The 26,185-nt window shown below is 55.7% G+C and overlaps 1 protein-coding gene across 5 annotated transcripts in view; it reads right to left on the bottom strand.

Annotated features, from left to right (window-relative positions):
* Positions 1-26,185, bottom strand: part of COL23A1 (collagen type XXIII alpha 1 chain) — an 86,376-nt gene that overhangs the window by 3,313 nt on the left and 56,878 nt on the right. For 2 of the 5 annotated variants that reach the window (XM_081035825.1, XM_081035824.1), the window contains exons 3-24: positions 21,062-21,088; positions 19,358-19,384; positions 18,063-18,089; positions 17,000-17,071; positions 14,857-14,973; positions 13,997-14,032; positions 13,562-13,588; positions 12,898-12,924; positions 11,889-11,942; positions 11,304-11,366; positions 10,856-10,900; positions 9,431-9,508; positions 7,808-7,852; positions 7,104-7,148; positions 6,169-6,258; positions 5,274-5,336; positions 4,920-4,976; positions 3,591-3,653; positions 3,453-3,506; positions 3,248-3,274; positions 392-445; positions 39-125 (exon numbers count right to left, since the gene is read on the bottom strand). In XM_081035825.1, the coding sequence (XP_080891951.1) occupies positions 39-125; positions 392-445; positions 3,248-3,274; positions 3,453-3,506; positions 3,591-3,653; positions 4,920-4,976; positions 5,274-5,336; positions 6,169-6,258; positions 7,104-7,148; positions 7,808-7,852; positions 9,431-9,508; positions 10,856-10,900; positions 11,304-11,366; positions 11,889-11,942; positions 12,898-12,924; positions 13,562-13,588; positions 13,997-14,032; positions 14,857-14,973; positions 17,000-17,071 (1,104 nt within the window). In that variant the 5' untranslated portion in view covers positions 18,063-18,089; positions 19,358-19,384; positions 21,062-21,088. Of the gene's footprint in view, positions 1-38; positions 126-391; positions 446-3,247; positions 3,275-3,452; positions 3,507-3,590; positions 3,654-4,651; positions 4,679-4,919; positions 4,977-5,273; positions 5,337-6,168; positions 6,259-7,103; positions 7,149-7,807; positions 7,853-9,430; positions 9,509-10,855; positions 10,901-11,303; positions 11,367-11,888; positions 11,943-12,897; positions 12,925-13,561; positions 13,589-13,996; positions 14,033-14,856; positions 14,974-16,999; positions 17,072-18,062; positions 18,090-19,357; positions 19,385-21,061; positions 21,089-26,185 lie in introns of all 5 variants that reach the window. The other 3 variants (XM_081035828.1, XM_081035827.1, XM_081035826.1) reach the window with 2 other exon arrangements.

The following is a 26,185-nucleotide window of genomic DNA, read 5'->3' as shown; positions in this document are numbered from 1 at the left end:
GCAAAGACCTGCGTTGGGGCCCCTGCTCTGACACTTACCACAGGACATGGCTGGTCCAGGCCTGGCGGTCCCGGCTCGCCCTTCTGGCCCTTCACTCCTTTTCGGCCAGGGATGCCTCGCTCCCCCTGCACAAGAAGGGAGATGGGGGTATGGCCATGTCTGCCATGCCCAGGATGCCTCCGGCACCTCTGAGATGTGCCTGGGGTTGGCAGCCACCCTGCCATGCTACTCCCATCCCAGCATCCTCCTGCCCACCCCGTATCTCTCTGCCTGTTCCTTCCTCCCACGTCCGTTGTGCCCCTTCCCTCCTTCTCTTCACTTGCCTCCCTCTGTCTTTCCCCCTGCCCCATGTCCTCTCCAGCTGCCCACACTTTCTCTCTGCCTGCCCCACCTTCTCTCCACGCTCACTCCGGTCGCCTTTCTCTCCTCGGGGTCCAGGGAAACCCTGACAAAAAGATTAAAGGTTAAACTGAAAATGAGGTTTGAAGTTTGCTCCTGTTATCTCTGCCCCCTCCCTCCATAGTTGTGGTCCAAGCTGGCCCCAACTCCTAGGTGACACATGTGCTGGGTCCAAGGCTGATTTAGGGAAAAGCATGCATTCAGGACACTGTCAGAGTCTGTGGGTAGAAGCCCTCAGGCAGAACCACTGCCAAGGGATCTTCCTTCATGTCACAGACAGATGCAGCTGGCACTGGCCCATGCTTGGCTGGGGACAGAGACCTAAGAAACCCATGGAAGTTTATGTTACCATCTTTGGGAGATCAAGAAATAATGCCCTCCGTTTTCTGCCCTTGGCTCAAACTCTTGTACATCCACCCACCCATTCATCCATTTATCCAACCAACATCTCTAAACATCCACTAGGAACTGGGCTGTGGGCAGGATGCTAGGGACAGAGAAACAGATGTGTTCCCTCTTGTATTTATTATGTTGTTTATTTTCTGTATCTTCTGATGTTTTGATATCTAAAAAATCTTGCTGGCTGGGGAGAGGCTGTCCCTCCCAAGACTAGCCAGTTCTTAGAGATGGCCGAGGGCTAGGCTGGGAGCATGCCTTTCAGATGCCACCTGCTTTATCTCTCACATATCAGAACTATATTCCCCCTGCCGGAATCGTCCCAGGGCCAGGCAGCAGGCATCTAGAGAGCACCCCTATAGCTGAAGCCTGCTGGAATTACTCAGACTGGCCAGTCCTAAACTGTTTCCCCTGCTCTGCCTTGCTGTTCCCATGGAAACCCCAATGAAAGCTCTGGCCCAGGCTTTCTCTGCACCTTTCCGCCTCTGGGCCAAACCCAGTGCTTCCCCACGTGGCCCTGCACGGCCTGGCATGCCCTTCTCTCGGGAAATGTAAGTAATAAAATCTTTCGATGGCATTGGCCTCCCTGTGGCATCACTGAGTCACCTCCATAAATTAAAACTCCGTAGGTACAAATGTGACACTTCCCTCACAGTCTAACATGGCAGGCAATGGGGTGCAGAGGATGATCAATGCTCAGTGACAGAGGGGTGAACCAGATGACAAGGGTTTCCAAGGAAAGGGGCTGTTCTGTCCAGGTGTGAGGTCAGGAAGGGCTTCCGAGCAAACTCCCCATTTTAGCTGGGCCTCGTGAAGTGGGCACTAGGAGTTTGCCAGGTAGAACAGGTGGGTGTGGCCTTGAGATGACACTCTGCGCTCCAGGTCTCCCAGAAGGCAGCTGTGGCCATGTTGCTGGTGGCATGGAGTCTAGCTCCGCCCCAACTACCTCCCTGAGTCCAGATGTTGTCTTCTCCTGACCCTTCTTGTCGATGGAACATGGCCCTCCCAGTCAGAAATTCAGGTTAGAGTTCTTCCTCTTCCTTGTCTGTAGTTACTCTTCAAGGTGACATTTTCTCCTTATTGTCTAGGACGGACATCAGAGGCCCTGTAAACCTGTATCTGGTCACCATTTCCCTTGGAATAGCTACCTGGTTTTCCTGGGGACACCCCGTCGCTTCTCACAATCCACTGACTCCACCCCTGCTCCAGGATGGAGCATGTGATCTGGCCTGGCCAATCGGGGCACTGCATTCCTCTGGCCAAGTGATACTTCAGCACTGACCCAGCTGGGACCCATGAGGTTTGGTGAGAATATTTTCTAAAAGAGTAGAGGCTGAGGCAAATAGTCCATCTCCAGATTTGGGGCCGGGAAGATGCAGGTCTGGGGCTGTTGACTCCATCTTATTGCCATGTGTAATTGGGATTGATGCCCACACAGAGGAATCAGACGCAAGAGAGGGTCAGAGGCTGGGTTGTGTTGACACACCTGGATCCATGTGCTTGTACCTCTGGAGTTTTCAGTTATAAGTCAGTTTAAACCAGTTTAAGTTGTTTTCTGTCTCTTGCAACCAACAGACACTTGATCCAATCAGTACTGGGCTAATACTTCCCTTCATCTCCTTCCCACAGCCTCATCGTCTCTCACCAGGATATTGCAACAGGCTCCTCACTGATTTTCCCACCTCCCTGCTCCAATGTATTATCCATCCATCATCTATTCATCTATCATTCATCCATCCATCATCCACGATCCGTGCATGCATGCATCCATCCACCCATCAATCAGCCATCCATTATCCATCCATCCATCCATCCATCCACCCACCATCTATCCATCCATCCATCCATCCATCCATCCATCCATCCATCAATCCATCACCCATCCACTCATCATCCATCCATCCATCCATCCATCCATCCATCCATCCATCCACCATCTATCCATCCATCCATCCACCATCTATCCATCCATCCATCCACCATCTATCTATCCATCCATCCATCCATCCATCCATCTACCATCTATCCATCCATCCATCCATCCATCCATCCATCCATCCATCCATCCATCAATCCATCACCCATCCACTCATCATCCATCCATCCATCCATCCATCCATCCATCATCTATCCATCCATCCATCCACCATCTATCTATCCATCCATCCATCCATCCATCCATCCATCCATCCATCCATCTACCATCCATCCATCCATCCATCCATTACCCATCCACTCATCATCCATCCACCCACCCACCCATAAAGCACCAACTCTGGGCTGTGCATTGGATTTGGCACTGCGGATGTAGGGGGAATTAGGCAGGTGTAGTCCTAGCCCTGGGGAAGGGGGGCACCCCCAAGACAACCAGATCAGGTTACTGTGCATTCAGCATGGGGGCAGAAGCTACACACAGGAAGGACCTCATCACAGTGAATGGTGAGATACTTACATCTAGTCCTGGCTCCCCAGGTCTGCCCTAAGGACAGAAAAAGGAGATGTGAGGGGGCTGGAAAGGGGTGCTGGGAGCATAGCTACTAGAAAGTTCAGCCCTGTGAGTTGTCCACAAGCCTGAACTCCGGTGCCAGGACCAGTGAAGTGCAGGGGTTGAGCCTCGAGGGCTGAGTGACCCCACAGATTTAAGGGAAGGTGGTTACCTTCTCTCCTTTGGTTCCTGGCAACCCAATGAGGCCCAGTGGGCCAGCTGGCCCCTGGATGGAAAAGGAATGGGTTAAGAGGCATGACAGTTCCAGGACTTAGCATTTCTAAAGACATACAAAGCCCACGACACTCACAGGCAGGCCGCTGGGACCTTTCTCCCCTGACTCGCCCTTCTCTCCCTTTGCTCCATCCAAGCCCTGGAAGCAAAGGAGGGACATCAGTCAGGGGGAAAAAGTCAGACAGATGGAATGACAGGAAATCTTGGGGTCTGTGGGGCGCTGGGGTATACAGGGGAGAGGGACAGACCCCAGGTTCTGACAGGCCTGGCCCTGGCTTCCTTCCTATGAAAATAATCAGAGTGAGCTGCAGGTGTGAGCATTTTACCTTTTCCCACACATGACTTCCCTCAGTAATCGTGGAAGGTGGTTGTGGAAAGAGATGAGGAAAGAGAGACACAGAGAGGGGCAGGGATGGGTTCAGACACACAGCCAGCAAGGGCTGACTACTGACCGGGTATCTGAGCCCCAGTCTTGGACTCTATCCCTGACACCATCTGCCTCTTCTAAACATGGTCTGGGGTGGCCCTGGGACAAAGCAGAACCAGAAGCAGCACATCTGGTCTGCCACATGCTCGGCCCACTCGGCTCTGGGAGTCCACGACTCTGAGTCCCCCAGTTGGCCTCTGAGCTGGGGAAGCAGAGATGTGCGCTCCCTCAGGGTAGGGCCAACAGTGAGGCCAGATGGCCTCTCCATGGCCCCCTGAGGCAGGGCACACTGGCAGGCCACACTCATGGTTTTCATTTAAGAGGAGAGGACATGATATTATGTAATACACACCAAACCCAAGACTTCATGTCTGGGCTGCGGGCTGTTGAGAGACAGATGTGCATGTGGGGGGCGTGGGGGAAAGGGGCAAGGAATTGGGAGGCACAGAGAAAGGGGAGGTGAGTGGTGAGGAGGGAAAAGCAGTGTACTAGGGCCCCAGGCAGAGGGAGAAGGGGAAAGAACAGAGACCCCAGTGTGGGCGTGGGGGCGTCAGCTCCAGGGCACTCAGGATGTTCAGGCCTTGGGAAGACACAGGGCTGGTCCGAGGCCAAGCATGGGCGCCTCACTTTGCCCATTAGCAAGGCTTTCTGGAACCGTTCAGGCTCTCTGCAGTGAGTAGGGGGGTTTCCACCCACGACCCAGAACTCACCTTGGGACCCTGAATTCCCTGAAGGCCCTGGAGGAGGAGGACAGAGCAGATCAGGGCCAGTGCCCTCTGGTAGTGGCCACAAAGGCTTGCAGGCCACTCCGGGCCCCTGTGGCCCTGACCTCTGGGGCTTCCCAAGCCAGACCTTGGCTCTGCCCTCCTTGCCTGATGTGTCCCTTCCCCCCGGGGAATCCTGTCCTCTCCTGTCACAGCTCCCGGGCCTGGGCCCACCCTTTTCATCTCTCAGCTGCTTCAAGCCAAACATTCTTACCATGGGGCCTGGAGGACCAGGGGGGCCAGGGGGCCCTGGCTCCACTATGATCTGGGCCTAGAAAGGGATCAGACGTGGATCAGTCACGCATTGCTCCGTTATCCCTCACCCACCCACACTTGAGCTCATGGGACTTTGGAGGAGCACTCCCTGCGTGAGGGGCCCTGAGCCACTGGTTCCTCCCAGGAGGGCACTGCCTAGTGGGTCCCAGTGGCTGGCCTGTGGGTTCTCAGATGGAGAACAGGTGGAGGATTCAGCCTTAGGCTCCCACTCCGCTCCCCCCACCCCAGTGGCCCTGCTGCCCCTGGGCTGGGCGTTGGGGGGAGACCCTGGTCCTCAGTAGTCCCCCCTTACCAGGCTCTCCTGTAAGTTGTCAGATGCCGGCTCTCCCTTCTCCCCCTTGGGGCCGTGGGCACCCTGCAGGACAGTATGGCCTCAAACCCCTTCTGTCCATCACCAAAATCACCACCCACGGCCATCAGCTCTTACCCTTCCCGCCCCCATAAGGCTCAGCGCAGCAGCCTCTTGCCAGGTTGGCAGGTGCAGCCTAAAGTAGCGGTATCTAGAGAGCACAGTTACAGCGGTACACATTCTAGTTTGCCTCTGGGACAGAGGGGGCAACCGGGGGTTCTGGAAGCAAAGACCCAGGCGTGCCCCCAGCACTACCTCTCTAGCTCAGTGAGCCTCATGGATGGACATTGGATGTGAAGTGGTGGCACCAGGTGGCAGCTCTTCCAATCCAGCCACGACAAGAGCAACGATCAAAATGACGACGATGGTGACAGTGCGTATTTATTGCATGCCAGCCACCATTCTCAGCCCTGTCTGTGCATTCCCTGGGGAGTGGGAAATGATCACCCCCCCCATTTCAGTGGTGAGGAAACCGAGGCCTGGGGCGGAGGGGTTAGTTGCTTGTGCAGTGTCCCAGCCAGTGAGAGATGCAATAGGTTGCAGACTTGGGCAGCCAGAGCGGCAGTCTAACCGTCTGCCAACTCGCTTCCACTGGGCAGGGCCTCCTTATTCCACTGTTACTGAGGCCTCGGGAGGTAGGTGGTGGGTTCTTCTAAGGGGAGGAAATGGGGGCTCACAGAGTCCAAGCAGCGAGGGCGGAGCCAGAGCTTCCCTTCAAAGGCCCCAAGGCCCTGGGCTGCGCTGAGACTGCAAGATCCCAGCTGCCAGCAGGCTCACACTCACCTTGGGACCCCACACCCACACAGGGCGCGTGCATTGGGCCCACGCAGCCACCTACCGGGAGGCCAGACAGGCCCATCTTGCCTGCTTCCCCTTTGGGTCCAGTCAGCCCGGCCTCTCCTGGGTCTCCTTTTTGTCCTTTGGGGCCCTGAAAGCCACATGTACAAGGGGTCAGTGGGGATCAGCAGGCATTCTCCCTTCCCCAACTCCAACAGGTCCCCAGAGCCAGGCCAGACCTCTATTTCCTCCTTGTGGGTCCCTGCCTCCAACCCAGGTGGCAGATGCACTGAGGGGCCTGGATAGAGACAGGGAGGGGGCACCCCCACAGCTGCCTCACTGCACACAGGGGTGTAGGGTGGGGGCAGAGGAGTGGAACAAGTGGGACTGGGTAGCCAGGAGAGGGCACTTATGGGGCTCAGGGTCAACTTGCTCAGCTCTCAGTAGCCAGTGATGGGAGCCCCCAACTCCCACAACCAACCAACCATTCACCCAGTCACCTTCCAGTCACTGCATCCCCTCTCAACCAATTATGTGATGTCCACAGTGTGCCACACACTAGGGACCCAGTGCTAAAGACACACCCACTAATGTCAAGTGACACCTGTGGACACTGGTGTCTGTGTAGGGTCACACACACGTGTATACTTACAATAATGACGACAGCAATGCGATTAGCTGACATTTGAAAGTTCTGCTACGTGGTGCCGGGCACTGTTCTAAGTGTCCTCCATACACAGAGTAATTTAACCCTGACAACAGCCCTGTCACCACCCTCACCTGCGGTTGAGGAGCAGAGGCTGCAGGGAGACAGCAGCCTGCTCCAGGCCAAAGGCAGAACTGGAATTTCTACACCCGTGGCACACTCTGCTCTGTGGCCTGCCAACTCTGTACACACACAGACACACATACAGACACACACAGACACAACACAGACACACACACACGCCACAACACTAGGCACAAGTGTCACCAAGGAATGAAAAGCTCAGAGACCTTCTCTCCATCAATTCCGGGGGCACCGGGCAATCCGAGCTCGCCCTGGAAGGGAACAGACATCAGAGGGGTTGGGGTGTCCCGTGGTCTCAGAGGGATCCGTGGCTGCCTCCCCCAACCAGTACACTGTTCCTGGTCAAGTGCCTGCAGTTGGACCTCCAGGAAGGTGCCCACTGGGTGCCCAGCATGGTGCCAGGGGCTGGCTACCTCCTCTCGTCACGTCCTCAGCCCCTACGGGCAGATGCAGCCTCGGGATATAACCTATAGGCTGGTAGGTTATAGGCTGGCAGGAAGCTGAGGCTCAGAGGGTTAAGTGACTTACTCCAGGCCACATAGCCCAGGGATGATAGTGGGACCAGATTCTGCCTGATTCCAGTCTTGGGCTCTTTCTTTTGAGCCAAGTGGGCAAGGTATAACAATGCGTACAGACAGGAATGGCCATGTCATCTATGGGATTTTCGGATGTCACGAGGGGCCGATTGATGGGTTTCCATGTGTGAATGAGACTTCGCAGGGCGTAGCATAGCTAGGGCCGGGAGGAAGCCACCCCACTTGGTTAGGAAGTAACAGACCCCTTTCTCTGAGCCCCAAGAAGCCAGACTAGGATGGCGGGAGAGAAGCAGAGGGGGCATGGCAGAGAGGAGAGGGGAGGCAAGTCCTGGATACAAGGAGCTTGGGGGGGCACACAGCTGCATGGCACTGACCTTGGCTCCAGGGATCCCTGGTGGTCCTGGTGGCCCAGGAGGACCCTGTATGTGAAAGTCAAGTCAGTCAGTGTTTAGACAGGGCCCCCTCCTCCCACTGCCAGTCCACCCTTTCTATCCAGGGGTCACGTCCCTGTCTAGATGGCCTGCAGCAGGCTCAAGGGCCCGTGCACAGCCTGCTTGCCACCCAGCCAGGTCAGACCTCCTGTCTTGAAGGAGTCCAGGGAGGTGGTACCAGGAGTCAGGTGGCCCAGAATCCCTCTGCCCTCAGAGCTAGTCTCCCCCAAATCTGAATTTCTTCACAATATTTCCCTGCTCAAGATCCTGCAATGGTCCCCTATTGCCTCTTGAAGCTGGCATTTAAGGCCAGCCCAAAAGTGTATCCCTAGCAGTGGCCTGGCACTGCCCTCCCTGCCTGTCCTCTGAGCTCTCTGCCCATCAGCTTTGTCGCCTGCTGTCTGCTGGACCTGGGGGAGTTCCTGGGTCGCACAGGTAGGAGATGGCATCTTCAGTCTCTAGGTCTGACCCACTCCCAAGCTGGGATTCCCAAAGTCTGCCTGCCCATCATGGCTCATCATCACCCCCAAACTTATGTCCCCTCCCAGAGGCCACACCTTGCTCAGGCCCTCAGCCTGACCAGCTCCAGTCCTCACCCTGCCTCCTTCTTATTGGTGCCTCCATGAGATGTCCCTGGTCTTACAATCTTCCTCCATTCCACTCACCCTCCTCTAGGCCCACGCCCAGCACCTACCTTCCTGGTAGCCTTTCTGCCTCCAGCTGTCCCCACACCACTTTTGTTCACCTTCCATACCATTCCCCAGCTAGTCTTCCCCAACGTGTTTTAATGTCACCCCTCTGCTCAAGAACCAGTTATGGCTGCCCGCTGCCCATCCAGTGGGGTCATCATCCCAGTCCGGCACTCAAAATTTACTTCCTGCCTCTCTGCACCCATAGAGCTTCTCCCATGTGGCTCCTAGCTGGCCTGGGACACACCATGCATGTACAGGGGCCATGTCACACCACACCACACCATGCAGGGGTGGGCCAGTGGCCATTAGCTTGTACTTCCGTGAGGCCTGTGGGAAATAACTGGGATTAAGGCTCAGGTGGGGTCAGGTTCTGAGGCCCTCTGGTCTCTGATGACCGCCTCTCCCCCACCCCAGCTCCCTTTTCTGGCACCCAACCTCTCTGTCTACTGGTGATGGGTCCCAAGTCTGCCAGGCACCGGGCAGGGCTCAGAGGTTACACACCTCCCAAGGTGCTCAGGTGGGCCTTGCCACTCTCATCCTCCCCCAGTGGACACTAGAAGACCTAACATTCCAGCCTGCATCCCCTGGGAAGGTCCCAGGGGTCCTGCTGGGACTGGACACCAGGAAATGCTCTGCCTTCTGCCCCGAAGGGAAGCTCCCCTTTTTGCTTTGGCCTCTGGGAGGCTTGGGGTCACAGGAGCCACATACAAAGCAGCTGTCTCAGCATCGTGTTTGGTCTCAACACAGTACCTGGTGGGCTTGGGTCTTTGTGCTAAGCTGTCCCTGGTCCCTTGTGTAAAAAAGTATGGGATTAATACACAAAGTAAGTGGTTATTCCCTCAAGAAACACACAGCACGGGCGCAGGGACGTTACCTTCAGGGCGTCCAAGATCCTGCCGTCGTAGTCAATCACCACCGTGTCTCCCTGCTCACCCTTGAGGCCCGGGGGACCCTGAGGCAGGAAGAAGAGCAAGGTTTCAGAGAGGAGCTGTGTTGGTGGGGGAAATGCTAAACGTCTCTGCATCTCACCCAGAACCCAGTGACGGAGCCACACGCAGCTCTGATCCGAGCGCTGGCTCAGCCGTATAACCCAGCGGGACCCCAGCACATCTGGTCCTCATGTCTGGCCCCCTGGCATTCACTTGGCACCCAGGTTCAATGACAAAACGCTGCAGGGTCCAGGCAGGGGGCCCATAGAGGGAAGGGAGCCCTGGGGCCAGGTGAGGAATGAGCCCCACCTGGTCTGGTGGTGGCAGTGATTGGCTTTCATGTGGAAACTGAGGCCCACTGAGGCCCCATGCCGGAATTTTTGAGGGAACGTGTAAAGCCTAATTTTGATATGACATTCTTCCTATTTTTAAATATTGGCAAACACACACAAAGTCACCCAAACCCCTCTAAGACACTGTAGGCCTGTGCCTCGGTTTCCCAACCTCTGGTGGCGGATACACATACCACACTGAGATGCCCACTCGTTCATGGTAGGAACACCCTCCCCCACAAGCATGTGGCCGCTGTGTGTCCACATGTGTACCCGCCTACACAGGCGTGTGCACTACGGCCGGCCCCGCCCCTACCCTCTGAACCTCCCCTCCCCACCTGGGCACCTCTCTGCCGGGAGAACGTGAGGGGCCATGAGCATTTTGGTTCAGGCCTGTGGCCAGCCCCTTGCCCAGGGCAGACAGACGCAAGCCGGGGCCTCCTTGCTGGCTGCCTCCACGGTCCTGGCCCACACGGAACTGTACAGTTTACACTGAATTCTGACACTCAGTGCTTAATCCAATCCCAGGCCACCTGCAATCCAGGCTGCGGGCTGAGACCCAGTTTCTGAAGGAGGAAACTGGCCTCAGGGATTGTTCGAGGCCACAGAGCAGAGAGCAGGGTAGGCCTGAAGGTGTGTTGATAGGGCCTGGTTACAGAAGATCTGGGACCTTGGGGCCAGCCGTGGTGGCTGTGCTCCCAGGGACAGGGACAAACCTCGACATGGGGCTGGGGGCAAGGGCAGAAGCCCCCAACAGGGGTAGCGTGACGCCATATGTGACAAATCGAGGGTCTATGGTTGAATGTACCAGGAAGAGTCTTGAACTGGGGAGAGAGGGGAGGTGGGGCTCTTGTTTGCATACACCCATATTTGAACATTTTACCAAAAGCATGTATTGTGAGATTAAAAATGAAGTAAACACTAATGAATTATAAAAAAAGACTCCCAGAGTCTGGAGCCCCTCTGCTCCTCTGGGGAGTCTGGGGGGACAGAGGTTTTCCGGATCCCACTGGGGTGGCCGGAGGGGACACAGCTTACCCGTGGGCCTGCTGCTCCGTCGGCACCTCGCTGGCCAGGCTCCCCCTGTGGAGACAACATGGTTGCAGCCAGGTGGGGCCTGGTGTGCTCGGCTGAGCCAAAGGTCCCCCCAGCCCCTCTAGCCCCTCTTTCCCAAAGGGTGCAGGGCCTCATGTATGCGACTGGCACCCCAGTAACAGGGCTCCTGGGGGCACCCTCCTCTGACTCCGCGTTGAGTAGAGATGGGCCACCGAGGCCCAGGAGCCCAAGGCTGCATGGGAACTTAGTCTCGTCACTCACTTAGATCTACTGCCTCCCGCCCCCAGGCCAGCCTCTCATTGTCGGCTGGAGAAGATTTGAGGGTCCAGGCCCTCCAGGGACTCCCAACTTAAAAGGGCAAATCGGAGGAGAAACTACATGACTGTTCTGAACGGGCCTGTGGAAGCTGAGCAGCATGCTGTAAGGTCACCTTTGGCCCTGGGCCACCATCCATGCCGGTCTCTCCCTGAGGCCCCATGCTCCCGGGCTCGCCCTGCAACAGAGGTATTTACTGTGAGAGCAAGCAGTGGCGCAGGTTCGGGGCTTCCTGGGTCTGCTGGCTTCTAGACTAGTTCCACGGGAATGCGGCTGAGCCCACCCACAGAGGATGGCCTGCAGGGCTCTCCCCGCCCCGGGGGCTTAGGGCCACAGCCACAGTGGGGGCAGCTCAGGAACTCAAGAGACAGTTTGGAGACAGGCTGACCAGGATTTGGTGGCTGTCACGAAGGGTTGAGGGAACCAGGATGATATCCAGTTCATGGCTTGGGGACAGGGCAGAGACCAGGGCCACCTAAGATGGGAACCAGAGGTGTGAGGGGAAACAAAGGGCCTGGGAGAGATGCCAGCCCCGTTGACAAGTAGGACACAGGGCCTTCTGCTGCCATGTCCTGGCCTGCCCTGGCTGTTGTTAGCCCCTGCCTCTGTGACGCAGAAGGGCCAGGAGGGGCTTAGCAGGCTGACGGAATGTCGGAAGGTGGGAGGCAGGGGGAGCTCCAGAGGAGGCACAGGTACCTACCTTGGGCCCTGGGGGTCCAGGAAAGCCTGGCTGGCTTGGGGTTCCATCATCCCCCTGAGGAGAGAGCAGGGGAGGCTGCAGGCCTCAGATGTGGACACACTGGCTAGACCCTCAGGTGGTCTGTTGGCCACCCCCTGCTGCACTCCCCAGCACACCTGTCCACTCCTGGCACCAGCACTGGGCAGCTCCTCCCTCTTCTTCTCACCTGCTGTCCCCTGCCCCCAGCAGCCCAGGGCCAGCCCAGCAGGTGTGTGCAGAAGGAATGGATGGGCAGGTGAAGGAGAGGGAATTCGTCCTTCACTCAACAATTATGCTGTGAGCACCCTCTCTGGGCCAGGCAGACGAAGCCTGGTCAGTGGGTCAGAGGAGGCCAAAGGCAAAGAAATATCCGGATAAATGCACAGCAGCCTGCCAGAAAGTAAAGTGCCAAGATGAAAAGAACATAAGAGGATGGCAGGATGGCAGCATGGAGAGAGGCTTGGGGAGGCCGTGCTTCAGCAGGTGGCCAGGGACAGTCTCTGAGGGGAGGGGACAGCTTTGCTGAGACCTGCAGGAGGAGGAGGAGGAGGCTGGGGGGAGACCACTCTGGGTCAGTGGTTCCCAGATTCGAGCTCAGGCCAGTACTGCCCAGGGCTGCTTAGACACAGCGTGGCCCACCCCCAGCGTCTGATTCGTGGGTCTGGGATGGGCTCCGAACGTGCTTGTCTAATAAGCCCCCAGTGCTGCTGACACGCTTGTCTTGGGACCACACTTTAAGCACCACTGATCTAGGCCCTGAAGTGAGAACAAATTTAATGTATTTGAGGAAGGGAAAGAACGAGTGAAATGAGTGAATGAATGAATGAGATCGTGGCTTCAGAGACTGTACCTGCAGTGAGGACTCGGGTCTGCTGAGCAGGAGGGAGCCTTCCCTGGGGCTGGCCCCCATCTTGCCCCACACCCAGCCTCTACTCCTTTCTCCAGCCACTTCCTACACCCCACCAAGAAGCCCATCCACAGCTCCCCTCACCTTCTTTCCAGGAACACCGGGCTCACCCTGAGGGGAGACAGTAGGGGTGCAAGAGAAAGGTCACAATCATCGGAGCTGCCGGCTCCTTGGGAGAGGTAACCCCATGACCCTGCCCAGCACAGGCCGGAGACCCCACCCCCTCAGAGGGCAGCACATGGGTGGTGGGGCTTGGGCTCCACTCCCAACCTGGTCCCTCCCAAGCTGAATGAACCTGGGCAAGTCACTGCTCTGGAAAGCGGGGATGTGATACCCGCAGCCTCAGAGGATTACTGAGAGGTTGGACAGGATGTACCGAAGGCCCCTGGCCCTCAGCAGGTGCTCACTAAATGGAGCTCCTTTCCCACCCTTTCCTCCTGCTCAGCCGGGGGCTCTGGCTCCTTCAGGGAGGACCAGGGTCTGCCTTCCCATCCCAGCAGGCACTGCTCAAGGAGGGAAAAAAGAGCTGACACCTGCAGAGGGCTTTCAAAGCTCATGTGTTTTGTCATTCGATCCTCACAACCTGGTGTGAAGGTAAGATAGGAAATGTTTGCCATGTCCCCATTTAACCGGTGAGAAAACTGAGGCCCAGAGAGTTGAAGTAACTTGCCCAAGTCTCAGAACTTGATCTCTTAACCCTGCTGCCTGGGCTTCAAGGGGGGTGGGATGGGGTGTGAGGAGCACTCACCTTGGGCCCTGGGGGTCCCTTCGGGCCCTGGAACAAGAGAAGGTGTTAAAAGTGATACTGGCGGCTGTTGCTGTCTGTCCTTATCATCCACAATTTACAAAGGGCAACACCAAATGCCAGGGAGGAGGAGGCAGGGCTGGCGCTGGAACTGGCCTGTTCCAGGTCTGACTCCTCGCGTCTTAGACAGCGTCTCCTCAGATATGCAGCAGTGACAAGTGGACTACAGGCTCCCTCCCAGGGGTGCGGGGTTGTGAGAGTTCTGCTGGGGCTGAGGATCTGTCGTGTCCCATCCCACTGCTGGCGGGGGCAAGAGCTCGGGTGTGCGCACAGGTAGTCACAGGCGTGACCGCGGGTGGGTGTGTGCGGGAGAGAGGCTTCCGAGCCTGGAACCATGGTCCTGCCAGCCCAAACCTCTGAAATGCTCTGGGTACTGACCATCTCGCCGTCTTTTCCAGCCTCTCCTTGGGGACCCTGAGAACACATAGAGGAGAGAGATGAGGAGGGACCCATAGTTAGCTGAGCCCACAGCGCTTGCCCAGCCCTGGGCTAGGCTCCGAGCTCATTCACTTATTTCATCCTCACCAAACGCTGAAAAGTGGATGTCATTGTCCCCACTTCACAGATGAGAAAGTTGAGGCTCAGGGAGTTATGTGCCCAATGAGACACGGAATGGATGAACCAATTGAGTAGCTGCTCTGAGAGGGGACCCTGGTGGCAGTTTGGTGGAAGTGAAGAACAGGTTGGAGTCTCTGGGTTAGGGAAAGAGGTGGTAAATGAGGGCTGCCCTCCAGGGTTTGGTTAGAACCATGGGAGGAGGATGACTGAGGCTAACTAGTTAGTACTGGAAGGAGTAGGGGGAGGGGAGAGAGAGAGAGAATCAGATTGGTAAAGGTCTGCAGAGAAAGAGTTCATATAGGGGTCAGGATCAGGGTTAGAACTGGACTAAGATTGCAACCAAGGTCAGAGTTAGGGTCTATAGTTCTATTTGGGGTTAGAGTGTAGGGGTAAAATGTGGGTTTAGAGTCAGGGTCAGAATGTGTAGAGGTGAGAGTTAGGGTTTGGATAATAGTCTCACTGGGGTCTGGATGAGGATTTGGGAATGAGTTTGGGGTCAAGGTCTAATTGGAGCCAGGGACCCAGTTAGTGTTAGGTTTCACGTCTCACTAGGGTAAGGGTCTGGGTTGGGGTTAGGTCTGGGTCTGGACTGGGGATAGGGCAGGTGTTGGGGTTCAGGGTTTGGGGTTTTGATAGGTACAGGACCAGGTCCTGAGTGGTCCAGCTCCATGCCCTCTTACCGCTGGGCCTGGTGCTCCCCTGGGGCCATCTTTTCCAATGTCGCCAGGAGGGCCCCGGGCCCCAGGGAGTCCAGGGGGTCCTGGAGGCCCAGCCACTCCATCTTGCCCTTGGTCTCCCTGAAAGAGATGGGTCTGACATGACTCTGAGGGTGAGGGGAAGGAGTTCAAGCCTTAGAGAGAAGGCCCCTTAGGTAGGCAGCCCAATGCCTTCCCCTTCCCCAGCCCTCCGCAGGCTCAGGGGAAAGGGCTTTGTCATTGGGCCTCTTGTGACTTGTTGGTGGCCACATGAAGGGACAGGTCCTTACACCTAGGCGTAAGAGGCCAACAGGACCTTTTACACTCCAAACAATGTGCCATCTCCTTACCTATAGTGTTTAGGTGAGAGGTGACACAGGCTGAGTGTGGGAAGAAGCACGTGTGCCCAACCAGCCCCCTTCCACTGAAAGGGGACTCATGCCTCCTCAAAGACCTGCCTGGATGGTCAACTCCTGCTTCCCTAAGTGATGGAGGTGCACTCTTGGGCATTTGCTCCAGAGAAATGAAGACTTATGTTTGCACAAAAACCTGTACATGAATGTTCATAGCAGCCTTATTTTTAAGAACCCCAAACTGGAAACAACCCAAATGTCCTCCAATGGTGAATGGTTAACCAATTGGGGTACATCCACCATGGAACAATGCTCAGCAGTAAACCAACAGGAACAAAGTACTGAAACGAAGCCACTTGGATCAATCTCATGGGAATAAGGCTGAGGAAAAAAGCCCATCTCAAAAGGTCACATACTGTGTGATTGCATCTATGCAGCATTCTTGAAATGGTAAAATTATAGAGAGGGAGCAGAGATTGGTGGTTGCCAAGGATTCGGGAGTGGGCCGGGAGGGAGATGACTGTAGCTCTAAAAGCGTAGCATGAGGGTTCCTGTATGGTAGTTGCACGAATCTATAAGGACAATAAAAGTACATAGAACTAAACAGACACACAAATGAGTAAAATGGGTAAAGTCTGAATAAGGTTGGTGGATTGTATCGATTTCCTGGTTAGGAGATTGTACTACAGTGCTGTAAAATGTCACCACACACACTCACCACACAAAAGGGCGACAGAGGGCCTCATAGTCTCTCTCATGCAGCACCTGCCCCCACCCCAAATCTCAGGCTAATGTTAGTACCGGGTCAGACCTCAGGCAGCCAGCCCCTCACCTCATGGCCCCACCTGCAAGGAGGGAAGACCACAGTGCCACAAACACTTCCTGCTGCCCCAGCAGTGCCCGCCCAGCATGGGCACAGGGCACAGGAATGGGGCATGCCATTTGGGAATGAGTTTGGGGTCAAGGTCACAGTGCCTGCAGTGCCCAACTTTCCTGTAACCAGGAAAGGAAGAGGCCTTTTGTGGAGCAGCTTGCTGTGTGCCCAGCGCTGGCGAGCCAGGACGTTCTGGGGGTTATCTCACCCAAGCCTGTGACGACCTGGCCAGGGCACTGCTCGAGTCCTATTTTGCAGAAGGAGTGACTGAGGTCAGAGAGGGTAATCATTTACTCAGAATTACAGAGCGAGGAAAGGCAGTGCCTCCGCTGGCACGCAGTCTCATTTAGACTTTGTTCATCTATGGGTCCCCTGATGTGAAAGAGCTCACCTCTCTGGCTATCTGCTCCTAAGACCTAGCTCACTAGTTTTCCCAATGGATAACTTAACGGAAGCTCTCAGTGCAGATCTTACCTCTCTGACGTGGCCAGGTTCTGATCAAAAGGATAGAACTTCAGCCCAAAGTAAAGGAAACTGTGTTCGGTTAGGTCACCCAGCCCCGGGTGCTGATGTTTGTGAGTAATTGCTGTTTCATTTTATGCCGAATCAGGAAGACTTTGAAGGTACCCTGTCCTTTGTTGCTCTTTTCACAGCCCAGGGGCCCAGGCTGGGAACCACTGGCTTGGACTCCACTTATCAAGGTAGAAAATGGGTTTAGACACTTGAGCACGTCCTAGGAGAGGGTCTTAGGTTCTTCCCCGGCATTACTCAGGAGACGAGGCCGGCCAGTTGCTTCCTCCTCCCGCAGGGATCGGAGGGCTGAGGTCTAACCCTGGAAATTCGGGTGAGTTGAGGGGAACACAGCAACCATCAGGCTCGGACATGCCACTTGCCAGTCTACCTTGAGGACACGGCGACTGAACAAAAGATGGTCTCTACTTATCAAGCCCGGATTGAGTCGTGGGAAAACCATCTACAGCAAACAGGTTGTGTAGTCAGAAAGGCAGGAGGTGATACAGAAAACCACAAGGCTATTTCTGGAGGCAAAGCCACTCACCCCAGCCCAGCGGAGGGCAGTTTGGTGACTGGGAGTGGCAGACCACGTTCTCTGAAGATGGCCGCTATGCTATGCTCATGCCCACACGGGAGGTGCCTCTGCAGTGTGGCCTTACCACTCCCCATCAAGAGTTGGGGTCTATTTCTCCCACACACCCCTTGACCCTGGGTGGGCCCTGTGACAGATGTGACCAATAGAATGCAGTGATATATTCCAGATATAGCTCTTAATGGGCCTGGCAGTCCTGGCTTCCTGCCCCTTGGAATGCTGTTCTTGGAGTCCCCGCTGGGATGCCCACCGCCATGCTGGGAGAAGTCCCAGCCACAAAGAGATCCTCTCCAGCTGAGTTCCCAGAGGGTGCCATCACCTCAGACTCTAAGCCCCACTGCCTCTGCCTGCAACAGGAGAGGCACAGACAACCCAGGGGGTCATGAGAGACAGTGATGTGCTGAATGAATCTTCAGCACAGAGACTTGGGGTAGGGGCTGTCACCTCCACTCACAGTTGGAGAAATTGAGTCTCAGAGGGAAAATTGAATCCCTCAAGGTCCCTTGGCTGGTAAGTGGCAGAGCTGAGCTTGGGCTCAGGGCTGCTGACCCAACAGCCTTCCCTCTTCCTGGGGTGCCAGCTGCCCTCAGGAAGGTCAGGCTCTAGTCTTGGACCAGTGCCAGGCCCACTGTCCTCCATCCGTAGTGACACGTGTGCTATAGATGCCCAGTCTGTGCCAGACCAAGGCGCCTGGGACTTCCATCCAGCAGTAGCCACCTAAGTGAAACCACTCACAGGATACACTGTAGGCGGGAGGAGGGGCTCCTCACTCACCTTCCGTGATAAGCTATAGGGACACGCCTTATGATAACATAAAACAAACCATATAGGTGGGTGAGGGGCCGTGCTCAGTTCTTACCCGGGGGCCAAAGTCTCCTGGTGAACCCTGGGAACAAAAAACAGGGAGGTAAGTTACCACTGCTTTTATCACCTCTTCACATATATTGAGCTTCACATACATTGTCTCATTTCATTCCACCAAAAATCACGGGTAGGCTCTGTAATTCCAAAGAGGAAAGAGGCACAGAGAGGCTGACTAATCTGCCCAAGGTCACACAGCTAGCAGATTCAGGCCTTGGAACTGGTGGTCTGTTATCCATCACCAGTTCCAGACACGCTGGAGTGGAGACAAGCTGCCCTTACTCTGTCCTCTTGGAATCCCCAAACTGCAGAACAGTGAGGGATGACCATTAGTTGGAGGCAGTATGTTATGCAGTGATAGACACCAAGACACTAATTTCTTTTTGGTTTCAAAACCCCTGCCTTTATAATTTCTGCGACTCGATGGCATCAGCCAGAACCAGCAGGAAGGCAATCACCGCACCTGTCAGCTACATGAGGCTCTCATCTTCTGCAAAGAACACAGACCATCACCTCGGGCAGTCTTCCCCAGGGCTCTGTGAGGTTGGTTTCCATTTATGGATGGAGAAACTGAGGCCCTTTGGGACGCCAACCTGAGGCTCTGAGCAGCAGAATCTGCGCCTTGCTCGGCCCTGATGGTGGACTGGGACACTGGCTGCCCTTTACTAAGTGATCCCAGCGGGGTAGGAGGTGTGTGGCTCAGCTCTTTCCTGGAAGTGCCCAGTCTGTCCCGCTACACCTGGGTCTGCCCTGGTCCCTCCCTCCCCTAATCCCACCATGGGACCCACGCATCTCCCCTCTCTCCTGCTTCCCTCCGAGGCACTCGGAGGTCCCAGCCCTCCAGGACTGTAGCTGTGACATTTAGTACCAAATGCCAGGGGCGTCCTTGTCACAAGGGGCTGCGAGGGTCCCAGGGGCAGCTCTCCACCATCTGTTTTCCTGGCAGGGGTGTCCTCCCCATAAAAAATGCCATCAACAGTCAGTCAGTGTTTAATTCTGTAGGCTCTCCTGGCACCCCACCCCCTTTTCATGATAAACTACTTTGGGGACTGTCGTTCTGGGCAGACTGCTTTGAGTTCGTTACACTCCGCTGCCAGGAGAACTGAAATTCAACCCTCTGGGCACTTTAACTTGTAACCATTTTAGGGGAAGGGCACTGCTCGTCCCACTTTACCGATGAGGTAACCAAGGCTCTTGGAGGGGATGTGACGTCCCCAAAGTCACACTTTGGAACTGGTGTTTGGAGGCAGGTGTTTGGCCTACTGCATGTGGACAGCCTCCAGCAACACTTACCTTTTCCCCCTTGGATCCTGGGAGTCCCTGGAGAAGGAAGATGGAAAAAGAATAGGAGTGAGTGAGCAGGACTAAGCGGCCCCCTTTCCACTTCCCTAAGGCTTTGAGGGCAGAGGGTCCATGAGGCTGAGCAGAGCTGTGGGCAGCCGAGTGGAAAACCACACAAGCCTGTCAGTCTTTAACAAGGCTACCTGTGCTGGCCCCAAAGAAGTGCCACACCCCAGTCGTCAGCATGAGGGACACGGGTGGGAGATGGGGGCTGGGGGGAGATGTTGGGAGGGCGTGACTGGCATTCTCTCTGGACAGGGGCACATTACTAGTCACCCCCCGCCCCCCAGAGAGCAGAGACCTCCCTGTTCAGCACCCACTGGGCCTGGGTGCCAGTGAGGAGGCCACTGATCCTGGAGTCTGTGTGGCTCCACGCAGGCCATGGTGGCTGCCATCACTCCCTGGCTGCAGGGAAATGTTTCTCTTTTAGTCCTGCCAAGTTATCAGGCTTTCTAGGAAAGGAGGTCCAGCCACAAGGGGCTCAGAGTCCCTGGGATGGAGGCCAGACTGGGGCCAGCCAGCCTGTGGCCGCCACTCTTGGTCAGGGACTGACCTGCCTGGCCTCCATCCCTCCCCAAACCATCCATCATCCCTTCAGCCTAGTAATGGATTTGCTTGTTCATTCATTCAACAGCTCATCCATCTAGGTATTCAGTTATTTCCTCCATTCGTTAGTAATACACACACCATCTTTCAACTCTTCATTTGTTAGCTCATTAATTTCTTCACTCACTTATCTGCTCAACCATCGTGCCTTTCTCCACCCACTAATTCACTTACTCTTCAATGCATCCAACTATGTGTACAGTTATTGATTCATTACCTCACTTGACTGTCCTTCTATCCATCCTTTCTTCCTTCATCCATCTGCCCATCCATCTGTTCATAAATCCATTTGTCTATCTCTCCATTCATCAGTCCATCCATCTGTCCAACCATTCATCAATCCATTGGTCCATCCATCTGTCTAACTATTGATCTATTCATCTAGCCACTCAGCTAGCCATCCCTCCTTCCTTCCATTCATCTATCGATCAGCCATCCGTCCATCTGTCCATTTGTTCTTCCTTTCACCTGCCTACCCATCCATCATCCACCTGCCCATCTATTCATTCACCTGTCTTTCCTCTCCTTCCTTCCCTCCCATCCAGCCATCTCCATCCAATTATTTATTTAATGATGCCATCTCCCTGGGCATCTTATTCTGCTGAGGATGCCCATGGGTCACAGATTCCTGGCCCAGATGTTGAGAACTCCTCTGCCCGATGCCCACCACAGAAGTATTGAGACTGTATGGGACATGCTCTGAGCCTGGGGTCTGCTGGGAGGGGCTTGCACATTTTGGGGACTGACTAGAAGCCAGGGACAGTGCTGTCCACAGCTCTCCACATCCCCAGCATCACTGTGCTAAGGGCTAATATGCCTTTTTGACAGATGAGAAGCCTCAGGTTTGGGAAGTGAAGAGGCCTCTCTAAGGTTGCACAGTCAGTAGGTCATGGACCTGGATTTGAACTCAAGTCTGATGCCCAAATGACTTCTCTTTGAGCTGAGTCAGGTTCTCAGTGGCCCCTTCCCTTCAGTGCCCCATGGTCACTCCCAACCCCACAGTGGCATGCCCATCCCAGGACCACTTAGAATTGCCCTCTCATCACTTACGGGCTTGCCATCCAGACCCAGTGGTCCCTGGAAAACAAGAGAGAAAAAGAGAGAGAGAGAGAAAGAGAGAGAGAGAGAGAGAGAGAGAGAGAGAGAGAGAGAGAGAGAGAGAGATTACACACGGCAAAGGCATTTCCTCTGTGTTATGACCCAGAGACACTGCTGAGTGACAAGAAACAAAGCCTGTCCTGAGCCTGTGGCCTGGGTTTATTTCATGCAAATTCAGGGTGGGGGCATCTGGGTGTTATTTGCTGCCCAGAATCCCCTCCTCTGACAACAGAGCCCCGTTTCTTCTCCCAAAACACCCCCACCTACACCCATGGGGCTTGGGCATGTGACTGCATTCCCTCAGCTGGGGTGACTGGCCAGGAATGAGTGTCATGCCTAGGCCTTTGAACGGTGGTGCTTCCGGGTAATAGGGCTAAGCCTGGAGCTCCTGGGGCAGAATGTGGCTTGAGAACAAGGTAAAAGAGAGGAAAGCAGAGCTGAGAAACAGAGAGATAGGGCGGAGGGCCTGAAGCTGAGACCACCCTGCACTCTCTGTCTGCGAGTACATTTTCCCCTCTCAAGCCAGCTTGAATTGAGTTTCTGTTACTTGTAATTTCTTATGGACTGAATGTTTGTATCCCCCACCCAAATTCGTATGTTGAGCTCTAACCCCTAAGGTGATGTATTAGGAGATGGGCCTTCGGGAGGTGATGAGAACATGAGGGTGGGGCCCCGTGAATGGGATTAGTGCCCTTATAAAGGAGCCCCAGAGAACTCCCTTCTGCCACGTGAGGACACAAGGAAAAGTCGGCCGTCTGCAGCCTGGAAGAGGGCCCCCACCAGAACCTGACCTTGCTGGCCCTGATCTCAAACTGCCAGACTCCAGAACTGTGAGAAATAAATTTCTGTTGTTTGTAAGCCACCCAGTCTGTGGCACTTTGTCACAGCAGCCCAAGTGGCCTGAGATATAACTGAAGCATCGGAAGGCTCTTTCAACTCCCCGCATTGCTGTGGCCTTTGCAGGCAAACGTCAAGGCTGAAGGAAGCCAAAAAACACAAGGGTGAGTCCTGAGAACCGGGGCATCTCAGGGGGCCTAGGAGCTCTGTGCTGTCTGCAGGGGGACAGTGACCACAGTACAGTGGCCTCACTGCGCCCCCTCCACCCAACTAACAAAGCTGTGTGGGGTGTAGAGGAATCCAACGAGGAGAGGTAGTGTTGCAGACCTGTCCATCTGCTCTCTGCTGAACCCATCCTCCTCCTGCCACTGTCCCCTCATCCCCCCACCTACGTCACCAAACGTTCTAGGCAGCTCCGTTCCCGGAGCCTTTGCAGACATTGCCCATCTTCAGCTCAGTTACCTCCTCTTCCATGAAGCCCCCCAGGCTTCTCCACTTCCCAGTTGGGCTGTCTGTCCTTGTGCCAAGCACATATGCTAATTGTATTCTAATTGTACCATGTGATAAATGTATTGTCAACATGTGGCCTACATGGGTCCTCCAGTTGATCCAGGAACGGGTCTGACCCTGACGTCCCCAGTGCTTGGATGAGACCTGGCATGAAGCGTGTGCTGACCAGTGTGCCCCGAGTCACACCGAGGAAAGGTGAACCATATGCAAATGTGCACAATACAGCGTGGAGAGTGAGCGGTGGGCAGGGGTTCTGCCAGTTCCAAGCAGAGAGCGGGCAAGGTCAGCTCTGGGGGGCACTGGAAAAGATTAGGGAGTGCCACCTTGAGAAAGTAACACTTGGGGATTTGGACATAGCAAGTGTGTGCGTGCGTGTGGGCCACTGTGGGCAGAGAGAACAACCCAGCAAAGGAGGGGAGGAGGGAGCGTGCAAGGAGCTAGTGAGCAGAGGGGCAGCTCAGACTTAGCATCAGCCCCCACCCCTGGTCTGCCCCATCACCCCCAGTGCTGCCACTCTGTGGCTGCCCTCCCTGCCCAGCTTGGGGTCCCCTGTGGGCACGCCAGCCTCTGCCATTCGGTCGCCTGCACCCCTGGTCTCCCCAAGCTCTCTGCCCTCTTTTCCATCTTCATGCCTTTGCTTGAGCTGCTCCCTCTGTTGCGATGCCCTTCCTGTCTCCTGTACCTGGTGAGAGCGACTCATCCTTGGGGACGTTCTGTTCCAGGAAGACTTTCCTGGCCCCTGCAGAACTGGTCTCCCCTTCCTTGGATCTGGCACAGCCTGGGAGTTGGCGACCTTTCCTGCTGGGTCCAGTGGTAAATGACCAGTTTCCCCGGCTCACTTCCACACCACCCTGAGCGGAGACAGCTCATCTGCTAATTCGCCAGGTGCAGTGAGAGTGGCCAGCCTTCGCCGTGCTCCTGTCAGGGTCTTGCTCCAGGCAGGAAACCAGGGCAGTTCTGAAAATTGGCCTCATAAGTGCTTCCAGCCACCAGCATCCCTGCTGTGTGTGTGTGTGTGGGTGGGTGGGTGGGGGTTAGATGTCAGGATGATGGCCTGGGGGCAGCTGGGGTCCTAGGAGAGGGGGAGTGGCTCATTCCAAAGTCTTAGGGGTCCAGGTCTTGGGGGCTCCTGGTAGCCCCAGCCACAGCTGCAATCCCGGTCCCTGTCATCTGAGGCTCACCAGGAGTTGGCCTAGAGGGCTGGTCTCTTGGAGGCACCTGGCTGTTCTGACTCCTGGCTTCACATGCCCGATGACTTCTCCCTTCAGCAGTCTGATAAAATTGGGCCTCACCTTTCCCCCAGCCCCCACGCTGCGGCCCTGCTAGGCCTCCTCAGGGCCATGCCCTTGGGTGTCTCTACCCTGGGCCTCTCCCTCAGGCTTGGCCTTCAAGCTGCCACAACACACATGGGACCCAGGCCCATCCTGAGGCTCTTTTGGGGGCTCTTTGTAGTCCCACACTCGGTCTTAATCACCACAGCAGCCCTCTGAGGGACGTGTTGCCATCTTGTCTTACACAGCAGGAAACTGAGGCCCAGCAAGGGGTCGACTTTGCCTAAAGCCAGGTAGCCAGTAACAAACTGGGGCTGGAGCTGGACGGTGCTTCAGGTCTGTGAACACTCTGCACTCAAGCCCTTGCCGTGGCCTCGCCTGGCGTCCAGCCACCCTCCCTCTCCTCTAGTCGGTCCTTGCATGACGCTGTTCAGACCTTCCCTGCTCCGTCCCACTGTCCACTGGAGCTCCCCTGCCAGGAGCCCCCAGCCTCCTTGCCCAGTGTGGCTGCCACCACGACTCTGTACCCAGACCCTGGGTGTGCCCGTGTCTCTGCTGAACTGAGACTAAATGCGGTGCAAAATTCGCCCCTCTATACAGCCGCATGGATTAAAACACACACACACCCTAATGCAGCCCGAAATAAAAAAGAGACTAAGGTGCAGCTCAGAACTAAATAAGACTCTTTCCTATTTCTGTGCCAGGAGGGAGGACACAGTGGCCCCACAGCTAAGTCACCAGTAGCTGGGGACAGGAACTGGCTTCAGGGCCTGGATGGCATGAAGAGTTCAAGGTGCCCCGATAAAGTGTAGGACACAGAGCAGAACAGGACACAAAGAGAGCACCCTGCCGCTGGGGACCACAGAGGGGGAGACTCTCCAGGGCACGTTCCTCACCTTGGACTTGGCTGTGCCCTGCCAGTGCCTCACGGAGTCTGCCTTCACTGCAGCCCTGGGAGGCAGGCACCATGGCCCCATCTCGCAGACGAAGGAGCAGGGCCAGTGGGTTGTCCAGGGGCTGAAATCAGCCCTACTCTCCATGTGGTGCTCCCTCTCCTGCAGCCCAAGTTAGCGGGGGTGACAGATGGCCGTCCTAGGAGACCTTGGGGCAGAGCCTCACAGGCCTTGCCTTCCTTCTGGGATTCCTGCTGAGTCTGTTTCCCCTATTGAGTAGACTCTCCCCGGGCAGAGCTATCTGGACCCTCTTTCACCCTGACCTTCTGCCAGAGAGAGTGCTGGGTCAGATGGACACGCTTGCTGTGTGACCCTGGGAGAGCCAGGCAATCTCTTTGAGAAAGTAACACCCATTGTCCTCAGCACGGCTGTTCCTGCCCTGGCTTCACTCCAGTTTCCTCCTGAACTCTGCTGTCCCCGCGGGCTCCCACCAGCCTTAGATTTGGAAAGAGCTGCTCCCGTGGCCTCACGGTACATCTGTGGACCTTGAGGCTCCACGTACTGTCACGCATCAGCCTGTTTCCTTGACCCGAGCTGTGCTTTCCTGGCTCCCCTCCACTGCAGTGTCCCACCTCCACCTACAGAACTCCTACCTATTCTTTAAGGCCCAGCTCAAAAGGCCCCTCTTCAGGGAGGCTCCCCAGGGAGAAGCAGCATCCACGCAGCCTATCTGCCAGGGAGCTCGGTCCCCTTCCTTTTGGAGGAAGACCCTATGGCCAAGCTCTAGGAGGCAGGAGGAGCAGTTGGAGGAGGCAGGCTCTGGATTCTGACACACCTGGGGTCAAATCCTGGCTTTACCACATGCCAGCTGGTGACCCTGGGCCTCATTATCTGTGACAGGGAGACAGCCTCCCTGCCTTGCTGACCCGTGTGTGTGGGTTCTGCCGGAAAGGTGTTACATGCACTGAGTGAAACGGGCACACTGTGCAGGAGGGGACAGGACACTGCAGACCTCCTTCTGTCCTCCCTGCTCCTCTCCAGATGGCAGCGCTGGTACCAGTGTCTGTGACCCTTCAGGAAATGCATGCAGAGCAGAGCCCCTGCCTTTCTTATTTTTAAAGCCCTGTCGGGGCTGAACAGTACATATCTGTGGGTCCACCTGCCTTCAGGTTGCAGGGCAATGTGGTATTTCGCCCTGCAAGGCCCATCACAGTCAGCCCTCCTCACCAGGGGCTCTAGGAAGGCCCACCACACTGTGAAATTCCAGGCATCACTTCCATCACCCTTCCCTGACCAACAGCTATAGTCTCTCCCACCCACTGCCCTGGGGAACTTTCTAGAGTGCAAATCTGACCACACTCTTCTCCTGCCTGGGCCCCTCTGGGGAGCCTCACTTCGAAGGATGATGTTTAGACCTCCTGGTCTGGTGCCCAGAGCCCCTGCCCCCAGTCAGGCACTGAGCATGTGTCCTGGTTCGGCCCCTCCATGGCTGGAGGAGCCCTTGGAGAGGCTGCGGGGAGTCACTGGGAGTCACTGAAGAGGGGTCTCAGGGAGGCATGGGGTAG

Source organism: Rhinolophus hipposideros (assembly GCF_964194185.1).
Source record: "Rhinolophus hipposideros genome assembly, chromosome: 23".
Lineage (NCBI taxonomy): Eukaryota > Metazoa > Chordata > Mammalia > Chiroptera > Rhinolophidae > Rhinolophus > Rhinolophus hipposideros.
Note: the sequence above shows the minus strand (reverse complement) of the source record. Positions and strands in the feature narration are given on the sequence as shown.